The sequence below is a fragment of the Temnothorax nylanderi genome, unplaced genomic scaffold, assembly GCF_030848795.1.
Source record: "Temnothorax nylanderi isolate EJ_2023f unplaced genomic scaffold, tnyl_v1.0 TNYL_tig1069_pilon, whole genome shotgun sequence".
Lineage (NCBI taxonomy): Eukaryota > Metazoa > Arthropoda > Insecta > Hymenoptera > Formicidae > Temnothorax > Temnothorax nylanderi.
Window position 1 is genome coordinate 27,561 of NW_027250131.1, and position 14,315 is coordinate 41,875.

General features: G+C 38.4%; 1 protein-coding gene and 1 pseudogene across 1 annotated transcript; both read left to right on the forward strand.

Annotated features, from left to right (window-relative positions):
- The first annotated feature begins 1,873 nt into the window (after positions 1 to 1,873).
- On the forward strand, positions 1,874 to 4,348 carry LOC139786541 (uncharacterized). The gene is made up of 2 exons (XM_071725693.1): positions 1,874 to 1,940; positions 2,496 to 4,348. The coding sequence occupies exons 1-2, from the start codon at positions 1,874 to 1,876 to the stop codon at positions 4,346 to 4,348; spliced, it is 1,920 nt and encodes a 639-aa protein (XP_071581794.1).
- Positions 4,349 to 9,818: 5,470 nt separating this feature from the next.
- LOC139786542 (uncharacterized) lies at positions 9,819 to 11,075 on the forward strand (annotated as a pseudogene).
- The last annotated feature ends 3,240 nt before the right edge of the window (positions 11,076 to 14,315 follow it).

A 14,315-nucleotide genomic window follows, 5' to 3' on the forward strand; every position in this document is an offset into this window, starting at 1 on the left:
CTGTCCTTGTAGACAAATTAAGCGTCTCGACTTATGATTACTTTTCTATTTGATGGAACATAGTGGAACCGCATGCTAAACCATCCGTTTCCCTAAAAAGCCGGGACAACACCCAGGAGACGACGGACATGTCTCAGGACCCCGGACACGCGAGCCAGGTGCGAGAAGAACAAGAAGTGCAGACGGTGCAGCCAGCGGAGGTGCACCTAGAGCCAGACGAGCAGCCAGCTGAGACTCAGGGAGGCCCGACAACGCAGCAGAGTGGTCTCGAGTCAACGGAATACGGCGAGTTACCGGACGAGGAAATCCGGAGGTTAATGGCCAGGGGCAACACGCAGGCAGGGTTGCCAGATTTGGCGATTTTGCGCCAAATTGGCGATTTCTAAAGACCATTTGGCGTTAAAAAATTGCAATTGGCGATTTGGCGATATTTTGGCGATTTTCCAACTCATCTTGGCGATATTTTGGCGATTTTTGCATACTGATTAGGGCTGCGTTTGGATTCCCCACCCGAGTGCTAAAAATCCTATAGTATATGTTACGTGCACTATAGATTTTTAGCGCCCGGGTGAGGAATCGGAACGCACCCTAGGGTGTTAATTAGGTTTTCCCCTGCGTTAGTTACTTTTGTCACTGCGGTGTGACGGCGGTCGGCGAGTGGCGATTGAATGTAATTTGTTGGATCTAAAAGTAAGAACCAATCACATTTAAGGGTCGACAGGAGTCACGGTCACGGCCAAACTCAGGTGCACTCAGGTGCACTTTATGCACTAAGTGCACTTTAAACTGCACTTTAACCCCGTATTTTATTTATTATAAATTTTTAAGAGCCAAAATGGAAAATCCGGCTATGTACGTATGTACCGGGTTGCGGCTGATCTTACTGATTAAAACGAGCATAAGTTTAATGAGATTTGTTAATTAATTTGGCTAAAATTTGGGAAAAACCATTTGTAGCCATGAACTACAAATTGTTTTTCCCAAACTTTAACCAAATTAATTAACGAATTTCATTAAACTTATGCTCGTTTTAATCAGTAAGATCAGCCACAACCCGGTACATAGCCGGATTTTCCATTTTGGCTCTTAAAAATTTATAATAAATAAAATACGGACTCGCAGCGAGTCGCAGCTAAGCCAACCCGACAGAGGTCTCCATTTCACTCCTTTCCACTCCTTTCCACTCCACTCTTAAGCCTTGTGTACACGATACTAGAAATCGGTCCGAGTTTCGGTTTAAGCCAATCAACTTGCAGCTCTTACAGAAAAGCAGCAGTTTCATTGGCTTAAACCGAAACTCGGACCGATTTCTAGTATCGTGTACACAAGGCTTAAGAGCTGCAAGTTGATTGGCTTAAACCGAAACTCGGACCGATTTCTAGTATCGTGTACACAAGGCTTTACTCCTGTCGACCCTTATTGCTACTTAGCCGCTTAGTGAGCGGTTCCTCTACTGGATACACTCATGGCTCATGGCGATACAAGATATGACATTCTTCGAGATACGAGATAACCAGTTGATGACACAGATGTCTTCAGTCATCTTCAGATACTTTCTGTGGTTGATGGCCGTTAAGCCTTGTGTCCACGATGCTAGAACTGCGTCCGAGTTTCGGTTTAAGCCAATAAAACTGCAGCTCTTACAGAAAAGCAGCAGTTTCATTGGCTTAAAACGAAACTCGGACGCAGTTCTAGCATCGTGGACACAAGGCTTAATGGCCGTATGGACGCGCGAGCGCCCTCTGCTCGGTGCCAATAAATCAAAGGAAGAAGAAGAGAAGAAATACGAGATACAAATTGAAGTTTTCAATGTGAAGAAAATTATTATTCCTGACAGGAGTTATTTTTAAGAGCTGAAGTGAAGTACTTAAGTATGGGCAAGTACGAAAAAGACAAACGAAAATATCGTAAGGAGTGGGAGTCCACCGAATGGGCTAAAGGTAAACTTGCGTAACTATTTTAAAAATGATACTGTAAAGTGTAAAGCATGAATGCGAGCCTTTGTACATACTACATATGTATATAATGTAGTGCTTTATTTCGTATACAATAGTTTCGATACCGTGTTTAACGTGTTGAGATAAAACCGTTGTAGGATGGTTGCAACACATTGACTCGGCAAAATACAAGAATCCAAACGATCCAAACGGAGCTTATTGCAAAATTTGCGATCAGTCATTGAGAAGTCATCTTGCGGATCTCCAAAGACATGCACGTTCGAAAAAACCCCGAGAGAATTCTGCAGTGTTGAACAGGACAAAATATAAATCTTTGATGAGCCATGGTAACAGCCATTGAGATTGATTCCATTTCGTAATTAATAGACACTTCCAAATTGCAAAAAATATTTTATATTGTTTTAAATATACAATTTTTCAGTCAGGACTTTTTAAAATATATTGTTCAATTTTTTTTAATTCGATTTTGCAGAAACACAATGAACTATAGTGCAGAATTCTTGTATATTCATATGATTTATCTTTTATTATTTGAAGGATATCAGGCTACAATAACTGCAGAGAAGAAAATCGTGGATATAAAGCTAGCATTATATATAACAATGCACTCATCTATTCGCTCAGTAGATCATCTAGGCGAGCTTCTATCAACCTTAGGAAAAGGAAGCAATCTCGAGAATCTACGATTACATAGGACGAAATGCTCAAATGTGATAAAGCACGTGATTGCACCCGTTCTTTTCAAAGATTTGGTCAAAGCCATTGGGAAAAAAGGGTACTCGATTATTATCGATGAAAGCACCGATGTTTCAGTCACAAAGTACCTGTGCATGTGCATTAAATACTTCGATACCACAGAAAACCGCATGCTCACTGATTTTTTGGGCATACTAGAAGTAGAACGAGCAACGGCCATCGATTTACATAAGAGTATTGTCGAGTATTTGCAACGAATTGGAATCCCGTTGAAAAATATGGTAGCCATAGGCACGGATGGAGCAAGTAACCTGTGTGGGCGCAATCATTCAGTTTATACTCTACTAAAATGCGATGTACCAAACCTGCAACTCATGAGATGTACTTGCCATTCGCTGCATCTCTGTTCGTCGAAGGCGAGTGAAGAACTTCCGGGTTCTTTAGACTTTCTAGCGAGAGAAGTATTCAATTGGTTCAGCATCAGCCCGCTGCGCAAAATAAATTATAAGAAAACGTTTGATTTGACCAACTCCGGTAACGATGCTCAGAAATTTCGACAGATGATTCAACTTTCGCGAACAAGATGGCTCGCATTTTACAACGTTGTGAAACGGTTATTGGAGCAGTGGGTGGAGTTGAAAACCCATTTCCGTATAGCTTGCGACGCTGAAAAGTGCTATACTGCACGGACGATCCGCGATATGCTCGAGGATGACTGCAACAGATTGTACCTAGTATTTTTGAAGCCCATTTTGTCTGAAGTGCAGCACCTAAATACATCGTTTCAGAGCGAAAAAATCGACGTTGGAAGTTTGTATGTAGAGATTTCTCTCGTATTTTTGTCGTTCGCTGGACGGATTTTGAAGCCAACTTTCTTGAGAGCCGCGCATAATAAGTCTCTCGTACTACAAGTAATTGATGCAGTTGGTAACGACCTGGCCTTCTTGCCGGTTGCAGAAGTGGATTTCGGACAAGAATTCAGGAAGGAATTCCAAGGATCCCAAATCTCTGCAGAAAGAAAATCTCAGATACAGCAGAGGTGTTTTAATTTTCTGAAAAGATTTTTGACAGAAATGGCGCAGAGGCTTCCAACAAATATTGAAATCTTCAAGAAAATCGAGCTATTGAGTCCAAGCCGATGCACATCGCAAGTTCGAATTAAGTTCGAGGAGCTTCCCTTGCAGGATTTCTTTGATTCTGACTGTGATGTCTCTCTGTACAAGAGCCAATGGGAAAAACTCAGTTTCGTCGATTGGAACGCTCATTATAAAGGAGATGTTCCAACCAATATTTTAGTCTTTTGGCCTGATGTGTATAAATACACCGATGCTTGTGGCCGATTCATTTTCCGAGAACTGGCAGAAGTGGTGTTAAAAATGCTCACAATTCCTACGAGTAACGCTGTGGTCGAACGAGCTTTCTCAGCACTCACTCTGATAAAAACACGGATTCAGAATAAACTGAGTACTTCGATGCTGCAATCTCTTCTCACAATCCGAATGCATTTTCAAGCGCACGAGAAGTGTTGCAAAATGTTTCAAACCTCAACGGAAATGATCGATCGTTTTAAATCAAGTTTCATGTATGAGTCAAAAACCGGAACGTCCGGACCTAGCTGCGCGAATTCCGATAGCGAAGAAAATGAAAACGAGAGTCTTCATGAAATGATTGATATTATCTCGGATATGTTGTAAATAGCAAAAAGTCTGATGGCTTCTGCCCACAGGACGCGGAAACGCTTGCCGCGCGGCAAGAAGCGACGCGGTAGCCAATAATGAACTTTTGGTTCTTACGGAAAAGCAAAACGTTGATTGGCTACCGCATCGCTTCTTGCCGCGCGGTAAGCGTTTCCGCGTCCCGTGTACAGGAATCATGAGACGAAGCTGAAGTCTGAAACATAAAGAAGCTTAGTTTGAAACACAAAGAAGACTGTGATGAGTTAAAACTTGATAGTTTTTATACGTTAAAAAATTTTCCTTTTTGTTTGTATAGGTTTGGTGTACTTATTGGCCCATATTTTTCTCAACTCTCTTTTGTCGATAAAAGCGCGCATTTATATTTGAAATGCTATAGTTTATGTTACGTATACTATATCATCTCAGAAATAAAAGCGCGCTTTTATCGCTAAAAAAGAGTTGAGAATATGGACCATTATATATACATTAATACTATTACTTAATAACTATTTTTTAAGAATAATATGTATATTAGTCTAGATTTAATAATCGATGTTTTTTTTCAACCTCGCCCGTCCCTATTAGCTAGTACTGGCTGCTTCGGCTAGTTTTAATCTTTGAATATTTGAAGGAACCGAGAAAACGCGTTTCCGCTGGCGATTTGGCGATATTTTAGCGATTTTTCAATTTATTTTAGCGATTTTTGGCGATTTCAGAATTTCTAGAGAAGTTTGTAAAGTTGGCGCTTTTTGGCGATTTGGGTGACCTCTAGTGGCGTTTTGAGACTTGGAATATCTGGCAACCCTGGCTCCCATTGCGTAACAATGGGGCCAGAACCCCGCGAGCACAGCGGTGTGCGACGGACCCACGGCCGGCCCACCCCCAGAGGACCCCACAACCGACGGCAACGGGCACCCCAAAACAAGACAAACAGAGAGGGCAGGCGCAAAAAGTACGAGGAACGCGAGACCGCCCCCAGGCCACCAGCCCCCCAGGGATCCGGGAGTATCGCCCCCAGGCGACACGCCGGACCCCAGGAGGCAGGAAGCCCGCCAGCGGCCGGCGCCCAGCCCCCCCCCTCCCAGGGGAAACCGGAAGCGATCCCGCAACGCACGCCGCAACAACGCATTCCATCCGACGCAGCGCAGTCGCACGATCATACGTCGCAATCGCAATCCTAAAGAGCGCGGTCGCGCAGTTGCAGCTATTAATATATACCGCATTAACCCTTCGAAATTATGTTATCGAATTACGAAATATGATACATTTTAAATGTAAAGTATATAAGAAAACGCAAGTAAAAAAAAATATCACAATAATATCGGGGGGCCCATTCGTATGGAGCCTTAAACCAAATTCGCACACTAGCGAAATCTATCACGCAATTGTGTTCCGTATTTACATTTCGCGTCTTATAAACTAATTAACATATACATACTTGTAAAATAGCAAACACAATCTTAACCTAAGCAGTCGTTGTGTCGTTTCGGGGAGGCGGACCTTTCACGAAACATGTATCGGAGGAGCCAAGACGGTGGTTACCAGCGCAGATTACACAGTGAGGTTGTGACCGGAACAACGAATGGAATGATAAAATATCAAATCTTAGCCACTTACTACTTGGGCTGAATTTACGGTCGCCACTGTATTTTCAGGCATCAATACAGAAAGCCTATGTAACTGCGTTGCCCCGTCCTTCCTTCTCAGCAAGATGGCTGTCGTTTCTACGTCGCGGACGTGTTCAAGGCCGTCGGCCACGCCCTTGTTAAGCGAAGCGTAATATACGGAATATCGGATAGGATGTTCACTGTGGTCGCGAATCAATATTTGCTTGTTATTATAAACAAATAACAATTTATTAATACTGGTCGTACAGCAATCTCTACTCGCGGACGTATTCGCTCGATCGCGTGGAATTACGTCGAGTCTTCTCGAACCGCCGCTATCTTCGTATGCACGGATCGTAATGATCAATAAGCGCAATAGGATTTCCCGTATCACGCACTTACCGTCTCTACAATTGTATCAATCACGCTACTGACGCTAGCGGATAACGGGATAAGACTTCCGGATTCGATTATTAAGCGTAACCGTTGAACGTGTTAACGCACCGAAAGCTCGCGAAAGACTCCGGGAGGAACGGGTCGAGTTCTCCCACCTCAGACTCACGCATGCGCTGAGTCTGCATTTAAGGCGCGCAGCCTTCGCATTGGCTGTTCGTACCTCGGGGTGTAGATGGTACGATTCCATCTGCACTTCGCGCACCGAGTCGTTGTTGGGACTCGGCACCTAATCGAGAGATGCTACACTAAAGTGCAACGGCGTGAATTGGCTTTCGCACTCGCGTGAACCAAACACGTCGCTGCATGGTGAATTTCGCGCAAGCGAACGAAAAGTCACTCGATTTGCACCGAGTGACTCTCAACGTCACAACAGACGAATCCTATGAAACCAGGTAAGTATACAGGTAAATCTACCCATTTCTAATTCTCCTCTTTCTTTCAGGTACCCAGGATCGCTATGGAATCGTCTCATCTAATCACCGACATTGGCGTAATAAAGGTAAGTATCAAAGGTACGTATATCGCGATTTAAATCTATCGCACGTGTAATTATATAATAATAGGTTCTTAAATCGACAGGGAATAATGTAAAAGTACTAAAATCGACATCAAATAGTTAAATCGGCTGAAGTCCGTCTTAAAGTGTAGAAAGTTCACAAAGGTGTACAAAGTGTAACTGAATATAATCAAAATTAATGTAAAATGAAATATAAAATAAATCTTTGCCGGGAATGACTCCATTTGGCTGTTCTCTACGCTGCAAAACGTAATTATTAATGATAAATTGAAAATCTAATGAATTTAAGAAAATCCGCACCCAAAGTGCTAAAGAGTGTATCAAAAGTGTAATGCCGTCGCTGGCTCGTCTCGCACGCTTATTCTAAGACGTCGAGTGTAGAAAGTGTAAAAAGTGTTGCACCTTTCGGTGACTTCGTCTCGCATGCATGTTTTCAACAAGTGGGTGTAGAAGGTGTAAAAAGTGTTGCACCTTTCGGTGACTTCGCCTCGCACGCTTGTTCTAAGTCGTCGAGTGTAGAAAGTGTTGTAAGTGTAATAAAGTGTAGAGCCGTCGTTGGCTCGTTTCGCACGCTGAATCTAACGATACAGGTGTAGATGGTGTAAGAAAAGTGTAAGGAAAGTGTAAACGTTTGAGACGTGTTAAAATATGTGAATTTTAATGAAATAACCAGAGATATAATTCTTGACCAAACTGACTTTAGTATCGAAGATTCTTAACTCGACGTTTCTTAATGAAATACTCGGGAATTCGTCCCGCTCGTTGTCAATGTAAGTAATATCATTGAAAATAAAATGTTTAATATAAAATATGTCGTATTATCGACGCTGGCTTAACATTAGAATGAATATAAAATGAATCATTTGACTCGACTGTCACTCGCGGATCAATCGTGGATCGACTCCGATGTTTAAGACTAATATGTAAAGTGTGAATAGTGTGAAAAGTGTTAGGATTATATCCGTATCTGGGAAGCTTGTGAATAGCGGGAAAAATATTATAATGAAATGGTTAGATATTCTTTAAACTTCATGGTGAATAATTTAAGATAGAAAATAAGGTTCTGACTTTACTTTATATGAATATGTTAATAGAAGAATGCAAATTATTGCACTAGCAAATAAAATAAACATGAATACTAATATTATTATTCTGAATTTATCTGCGTCTATTGTTAATTAATTTATATGTACTTTTAACGTGAACTTGTCACTTTGTGAATTAAAATATAATTGAGTATTTGGGAACTCGGGAACTTTGGTATCGTAGGTAAGTGAGGTGTGATTTCTTATCTTTATGTTTTTTATTGTATAAAAGTGTATCTGAGGTGTCACTGGTGTAAAAGTGTAACTCTTTGTGTTACTTATATTAATAATCGCGTATTAAATTTAATCAGAATTGGCTCTTTGCCCTTAAAGTGTAAAATCTCTAAGTGTACCTTTTCGATACGTCACGCTTATAGTGTATTATTATAAAAAATAGAATATTGATATAATCTTTTTTCACACAATAAATAATAAATAAAATATAACGTTTACAATATAAACTTGCGCCCTATAGGCTCTCGTAGATCATCTCCTGTGATTTCGGCTGCACTCGGCTGCTGCTCCCCCTGCACCTCGACCACTATCGGCTGGCTCTGCACCTGCCTGGCCGTTCCCGGGCTGTGCGCCCACCTGCAACAGTTGCTGCACCTCCTCGTCAGGATCTAACCCGCCTAGGTCAGGATTGACCTGGCTGTCAACCTCGCAAAGGCCGCTATCTGCCTCCGCCAAGGTCTCGCTGCACTTTTCGGGCCCTGGTGTAGTTGCCCTTTTCCGTTTGCACTCTTTGTACCTGGTGTTCGTCCTGGGACATGTCTACCGTCTCCAGGGATGATTCCCGGCTTATCTGGGAAACGGGTGGTTTAGCACTCGATTCCAACGTCTCTCCTTACAGTCTCCAATACGGTGGTCGCGAAAACCGCACCGAAAACAATTTCCAGTGCGGTCTTCCGGGAATTGACAATTATTTCGCACGTGGCCGAAGCGCCAACACTTAAAACACTGTACTGGCCGAGCAGCCAGTAGTTCGAACCCGTGCGGTTGTCCAGCCTAACCTTGCAACCGATGCCTAAAGTCCAGACGGTAGCATCGCCCTCATTGGAACTACTACTGAAGGGGGAAAGCAGCAGCGCAAATGTCAGCTAGGAAGGAGACGACTCTAACCAAGGAGACGGTGAAAACCAAGGCCGAGAGAAATCCACAGATCCTAGAATGACCACATCCACCCCTATTCCCGAAAATAAATATCCTAATAAAAATAACGATAAGTTGGATACGAGTTCTGACGCCGATACAACGATTCCTATCGAGGACACTGATCCAGAGGATGCGGAAGAACAGCTGATCCAATGTAGCCAGCAGATACAGCCTGATGACGAAGCAGCAGCCGAGTCTCAAAACGAATAAGGTTGGTCGAAGGGCTGAAACTTCCTTATATGATTGTGATATTAGAAGCGTAAGGTGCATTTTCACGTGCCGCTGAAACTGATCGTTTGAGCGACAAAAATGATCACGTGACGACTTTTGTCGCTAAAACTATTACAGCGGCAGCTTGTGCACATGAAAAAAGATTGCAGCGACAAAGTTGTGTTGTAGAAAGCAATAATGGCAGCTTCCAAAAGAAAAAAATATTATAATTGGATATCTAATTGTAATCAAATAATTCGACGAAAACGTCAAATACAATTTGAAAATGATATCGTTTTTGTTATATTGCTATCGACATATCAGAAACAAAAAAGACATTATTCAAAAAAAAAGTTTGGGTCGCACCACTTTTTCAAAATCATAATAAATATGGATTTTACAAAGCGATTTTACCGAATGTGAGATTAGAAAGTGCAAGATTTCTGAATTATTTTCGTATGTCATCAACGCAACTGGAAAATTACTACAAATTGTTGGACCGAAACTTCAAAAGCAGACACATATTAGAGAGCCTGTCAGTGCTGAAGAACGTTTGTGTTTGACTCTAAGGTTTGTTTTATTACATTTTTTAAAATAATTGCATAAAAATATGAAAGCAATGCATTAGACAATACAAGCTATAATGATTTGACTTATATAGTTATCTTTCACATATTATAGATATTTGGCTTCTGGCGACTCAATGGTATCAATATCATACCAGTAGGATGTACAACAATAAGTAATATTAATCCGAAACATGTGAAGCAATTTGGAACATGTTGTGTCCAGTTGTCCTTCCATCATCTTTAACAAAGGAAGATTGGCTGCGTATTGCAGCAGATTTTGAAAATTAATGCAATTTTCCTCATTGCATTGGTGCCATCGATGAAAACACATTGTTATTCAAGTATGTATTTTTATATTATTATAAAGTCATTCAATTTGACAATATTTGCATTCAGTTTTACACCTCTGATTTGCAATTGAACGCAACTATTAGATAATGTATACTTATAATAATGTACTTTTCAGTGTCCTGCTAATGCTGGCTCTACATATTATAACTATAAACACAGCCATAGTGTTGTTTTAATGGCAATATGTGATGCCAATTACTTATTCACATTTGTCGATTTGGAGCCTATGGAAGACGCAGCGATGGTGGTATTTTTAGAGAATGTCAGTTTGGCAAAAAATTTGAACAAAAAAAGCTAAATGTACCAAATGCAGAGACTGTTTTTGAAAATGGTCCCATACTACCATATTGCCTCGTTGGAGATGAAGCATTCCCTTTGAAGGAATATTTGTTGCGACCATATCCAGGAAGGGGCGGATTAAATAAAGAAAAAATATATTTTAACTATCGATTGAGCCGTGCCAGGCGCACTATTGAAAATACATTTGGTATTCTTGCCTCTCAGTGGCGAATATTAAGAAAACCAATAATCAGTAAAGTAGAAACTGCAGAAAAAATTGTGCAAGCCATTGTGTGCTTGCATAATTGGTTAAGAAAGCAAGACATAAACACTAATGAATATATATCTGCAAGTATAATTGATCATGTAGATCATAATGATTTTTGTACTGCCTATCGTGAAATTCGTCGTACAGGATCATATATGAGTACTAAATCAAGTATAAAAATAAGGGAAAAGTTTTGTACATACTTCAATAATGAAGGATCTGTACCTTGGCAAAATGATTATATCTAAATATGTTTTTCAAATACAAAAAATATGTAGCCTCGCATATAATTCTTTATATATCTAGATATATTCGCTATTGTTTATAAGCATTAACAATAAAGGAATGTTGCAAAATAATTGAAAAAGACGTTTACTTGTTATTTATATTATTTATTATTTTATATAAAAATAAAAGTATAGACTATATTGCATGAACATGTTTATAATAGTATTACTTAGTAATAAAACTGTAGAACATAGGAAACGTTTTATATCACATATCACAAGTACAAATAAAAACTTAAAAATAAAAGACTATATTGCATGTACATGTTTATAATAGTATTACTTAGTAATATTACTCCATAACATAGGAAATGTTTTATATCACATATGACAAGTACAAATAAAAAAATTAAAAATAAAAGACTATATTGCATGTACATGTTTATAATTAGTAATATAAACTATAACACAGAAAACATTCTATGGCCCGTTTCTATCATCCACGGTTAACTTTAATCTTGGGTTAAACTATCTTTGTCTTTTTTAAAGAATGTATCTGAAAAAAACAAAGATATTAAGATAGTTTAACTTGAGGTTAAAGTTAATCGCGAATGTAGAAACGGGCCTTTATCACACATAAAAATATGAAAAACTTAAGCTTAACAAGTATGCTTAATTAAGTAACAAACACTTAACATGTTGATAATGCATTGCAAAAACTTTTCAAGAAATATTTTTTATGAGCTCATACGTTAGTTGAAAAAGTTTCTGCGCTGTATCATCCAATATGTTTCGTGGAAGTTTCTCAGTCTTGTTTCCACTACAGCTACAATTGCGTCCACTTCATCGTTTTCTGGAGGATCAGGTAAAACAATGGGTGCCTCCGTATTTCTTTTACAGAAAGCATCAGCAATTCTCTCCAGAGCTGAATTATCTTTTTATTATTGCTTGTTTTCTCGTTTCTAAAAAAAATGTTTACATATAATATATATATATATATATAGATAATATATGTAATATTATATTTATTTATAATGAATTAGATTAAACATACTTTCTTGTTTATTTTGTTCCACATCTGTAGAACTGAGAACTGAGTCTTCATCATTACTATCTACGCTGCATGATACATTTGATTTTGTTTCTATTATAACAGTTAAAATGTTAATTTCCAAAATCTGTTATGTATATGTATATATATTTTTTCACATTGTTTTATTCTATTGTTTTATATTATTTCTATTATTGTTTTATATTATTGTTTTATTTTATATTTTATGTTGACATTCTACTATAAGTATTGTTCTGAAAGAACGATATAAAAAAATACTCACTGTTTTTGTAGGCATGAGTCACGCAAAAACGATAAATTATCGTAGTGTTGCCATTTGCTCATTTTAGCAGGTCTTTCTGAACCACTAGCCAACGATTCATTGCTAACAATTCTTCTGTATGTATCATGCAGGGATTTAAACTTTGTCTTTGCTTCTTTGTCCGACAGTTTTCCTGGAAAACATCATATGTTACAATCAAATTTATATTAATAATTATTGAGTTGCATACTATTCCTATAATTATTTTATTATTGAATGAATATTTGCTTACCATTTAATGCTTCAGAAATTTCTTTCCATAATTGTGCCGTTGCTTTTCTGCTACGGAGTGACAAATCCAATTGTGGATTCCATAATGCTTTGCGTGCCTGTACTTCTAAAATTAATTGTTCTTCTAATTCTAGCAACTCCTGCTTTTCTGTAATACTTAATTTTTTCCTTATATTTTTTCTTTTATTTGTTATGTTTTCTAAACTTCTTGTACCGTTACTTCTTGATCATCAATTGCACTTCTTCTTAAAACACTTCCATCTTCTACAAATTATTACATGATATTGAATATTCTTTTAAATTTCTTTAAATAAATAAGTTATTTATTTATACTACTTTTACATACCGCACACCGGATAAAAATAATAAGTATTTGGGTCAGTATTGTTGAGTTAGGAGGTCAGGATCGAAAAGGAAGAAGTGTCCAAAGCATTGAAGCTTATATTCCTTAACAATACTTATAACTTTATTGATGACTTCTACATCACCTCAAACACGTCTGTACTCTATTCGCACACGCTTCGGGTGAATGTCTGTATTCGTCTGAATCTTTCCTCCTGTACGCAGCTCGGCCCTACCCTACTCACACTCTCTAGTCGTGCTGCGCACGCACACACACACTCTTACATACGTGCTTCTCAGCAGCTAATCACGTGTAGCATGAGAATTATCTATACATACTTTAACACACCTCCTTAATTTCATGCTACATATTTCAATACATTAGTTTTTATTCATTTGTCGTACCTACATTCTCAGAGTTTTCTTATAACCTATTAATATTTCTTTGGCTTTTACCTTAAATTATTTTCAAGAGTAGTCTTAATTTTTCAAATTTATTTTTTCCAAGGGCTTTCAGTTAGAATATCTGCTAGATTAATTTCTGAGTCTACTTTAACGATTTTTATAATACCCTTTTCATAACATTCATTCACAAAATGATAATGTACTTCAATGTACTTTGAATTTTTTGTCAAATTTCCATATTTTGCGATCGAGATGGCTCCAGAATTATCTTCGTAAATATTTACCGGCTTTTCAATTTTCACGTTAAAGTCTTTCAACAAGTTTATTACAACCTTGATTTCACTCACTAATTCTGATAACGCTACGTATTCAGCGGCTGTTGACGATTTTGTCACACTGCCCTGTTTTCTCGATTTCCAATAAATCACATTTCCAAATATTCTTATAACATATCCCGTCGTGGATTTCCTATCTATCTTGTCCCCCGCCCAGTCAGCGTCAACGAAACAATCCATAATTCTCCATTTATTTCCTTTTGTATGTTAATTTAAGATTCATCGTTCGGTACAATATTTTAGATTCTTAATGCGTATTTAAAGTGTGTTTTATCGTAACTATTTTGAAATCGGCTTAAGTAATTTACACTGTAACTCCATCTAATCTGGTACATGTGCTTATTTTACAACAGAGCTCCAATTAATTTCTTCTGTATTTAATATTATTTGAAGCTGACTGTGCGGGCTCTAAACTTAAGTTCTGTTCCATCGGTGTACAATATAATTTCGCTTGTTCAATACTATATTTTCTCGCTAACGACTCGATATAATCGCCTTGGTCTAATGTCATTGTACCTTTCTTTATCATATTCAATATTTATTCCCAGATACGTTTTTACTTCACCTAGATCTTT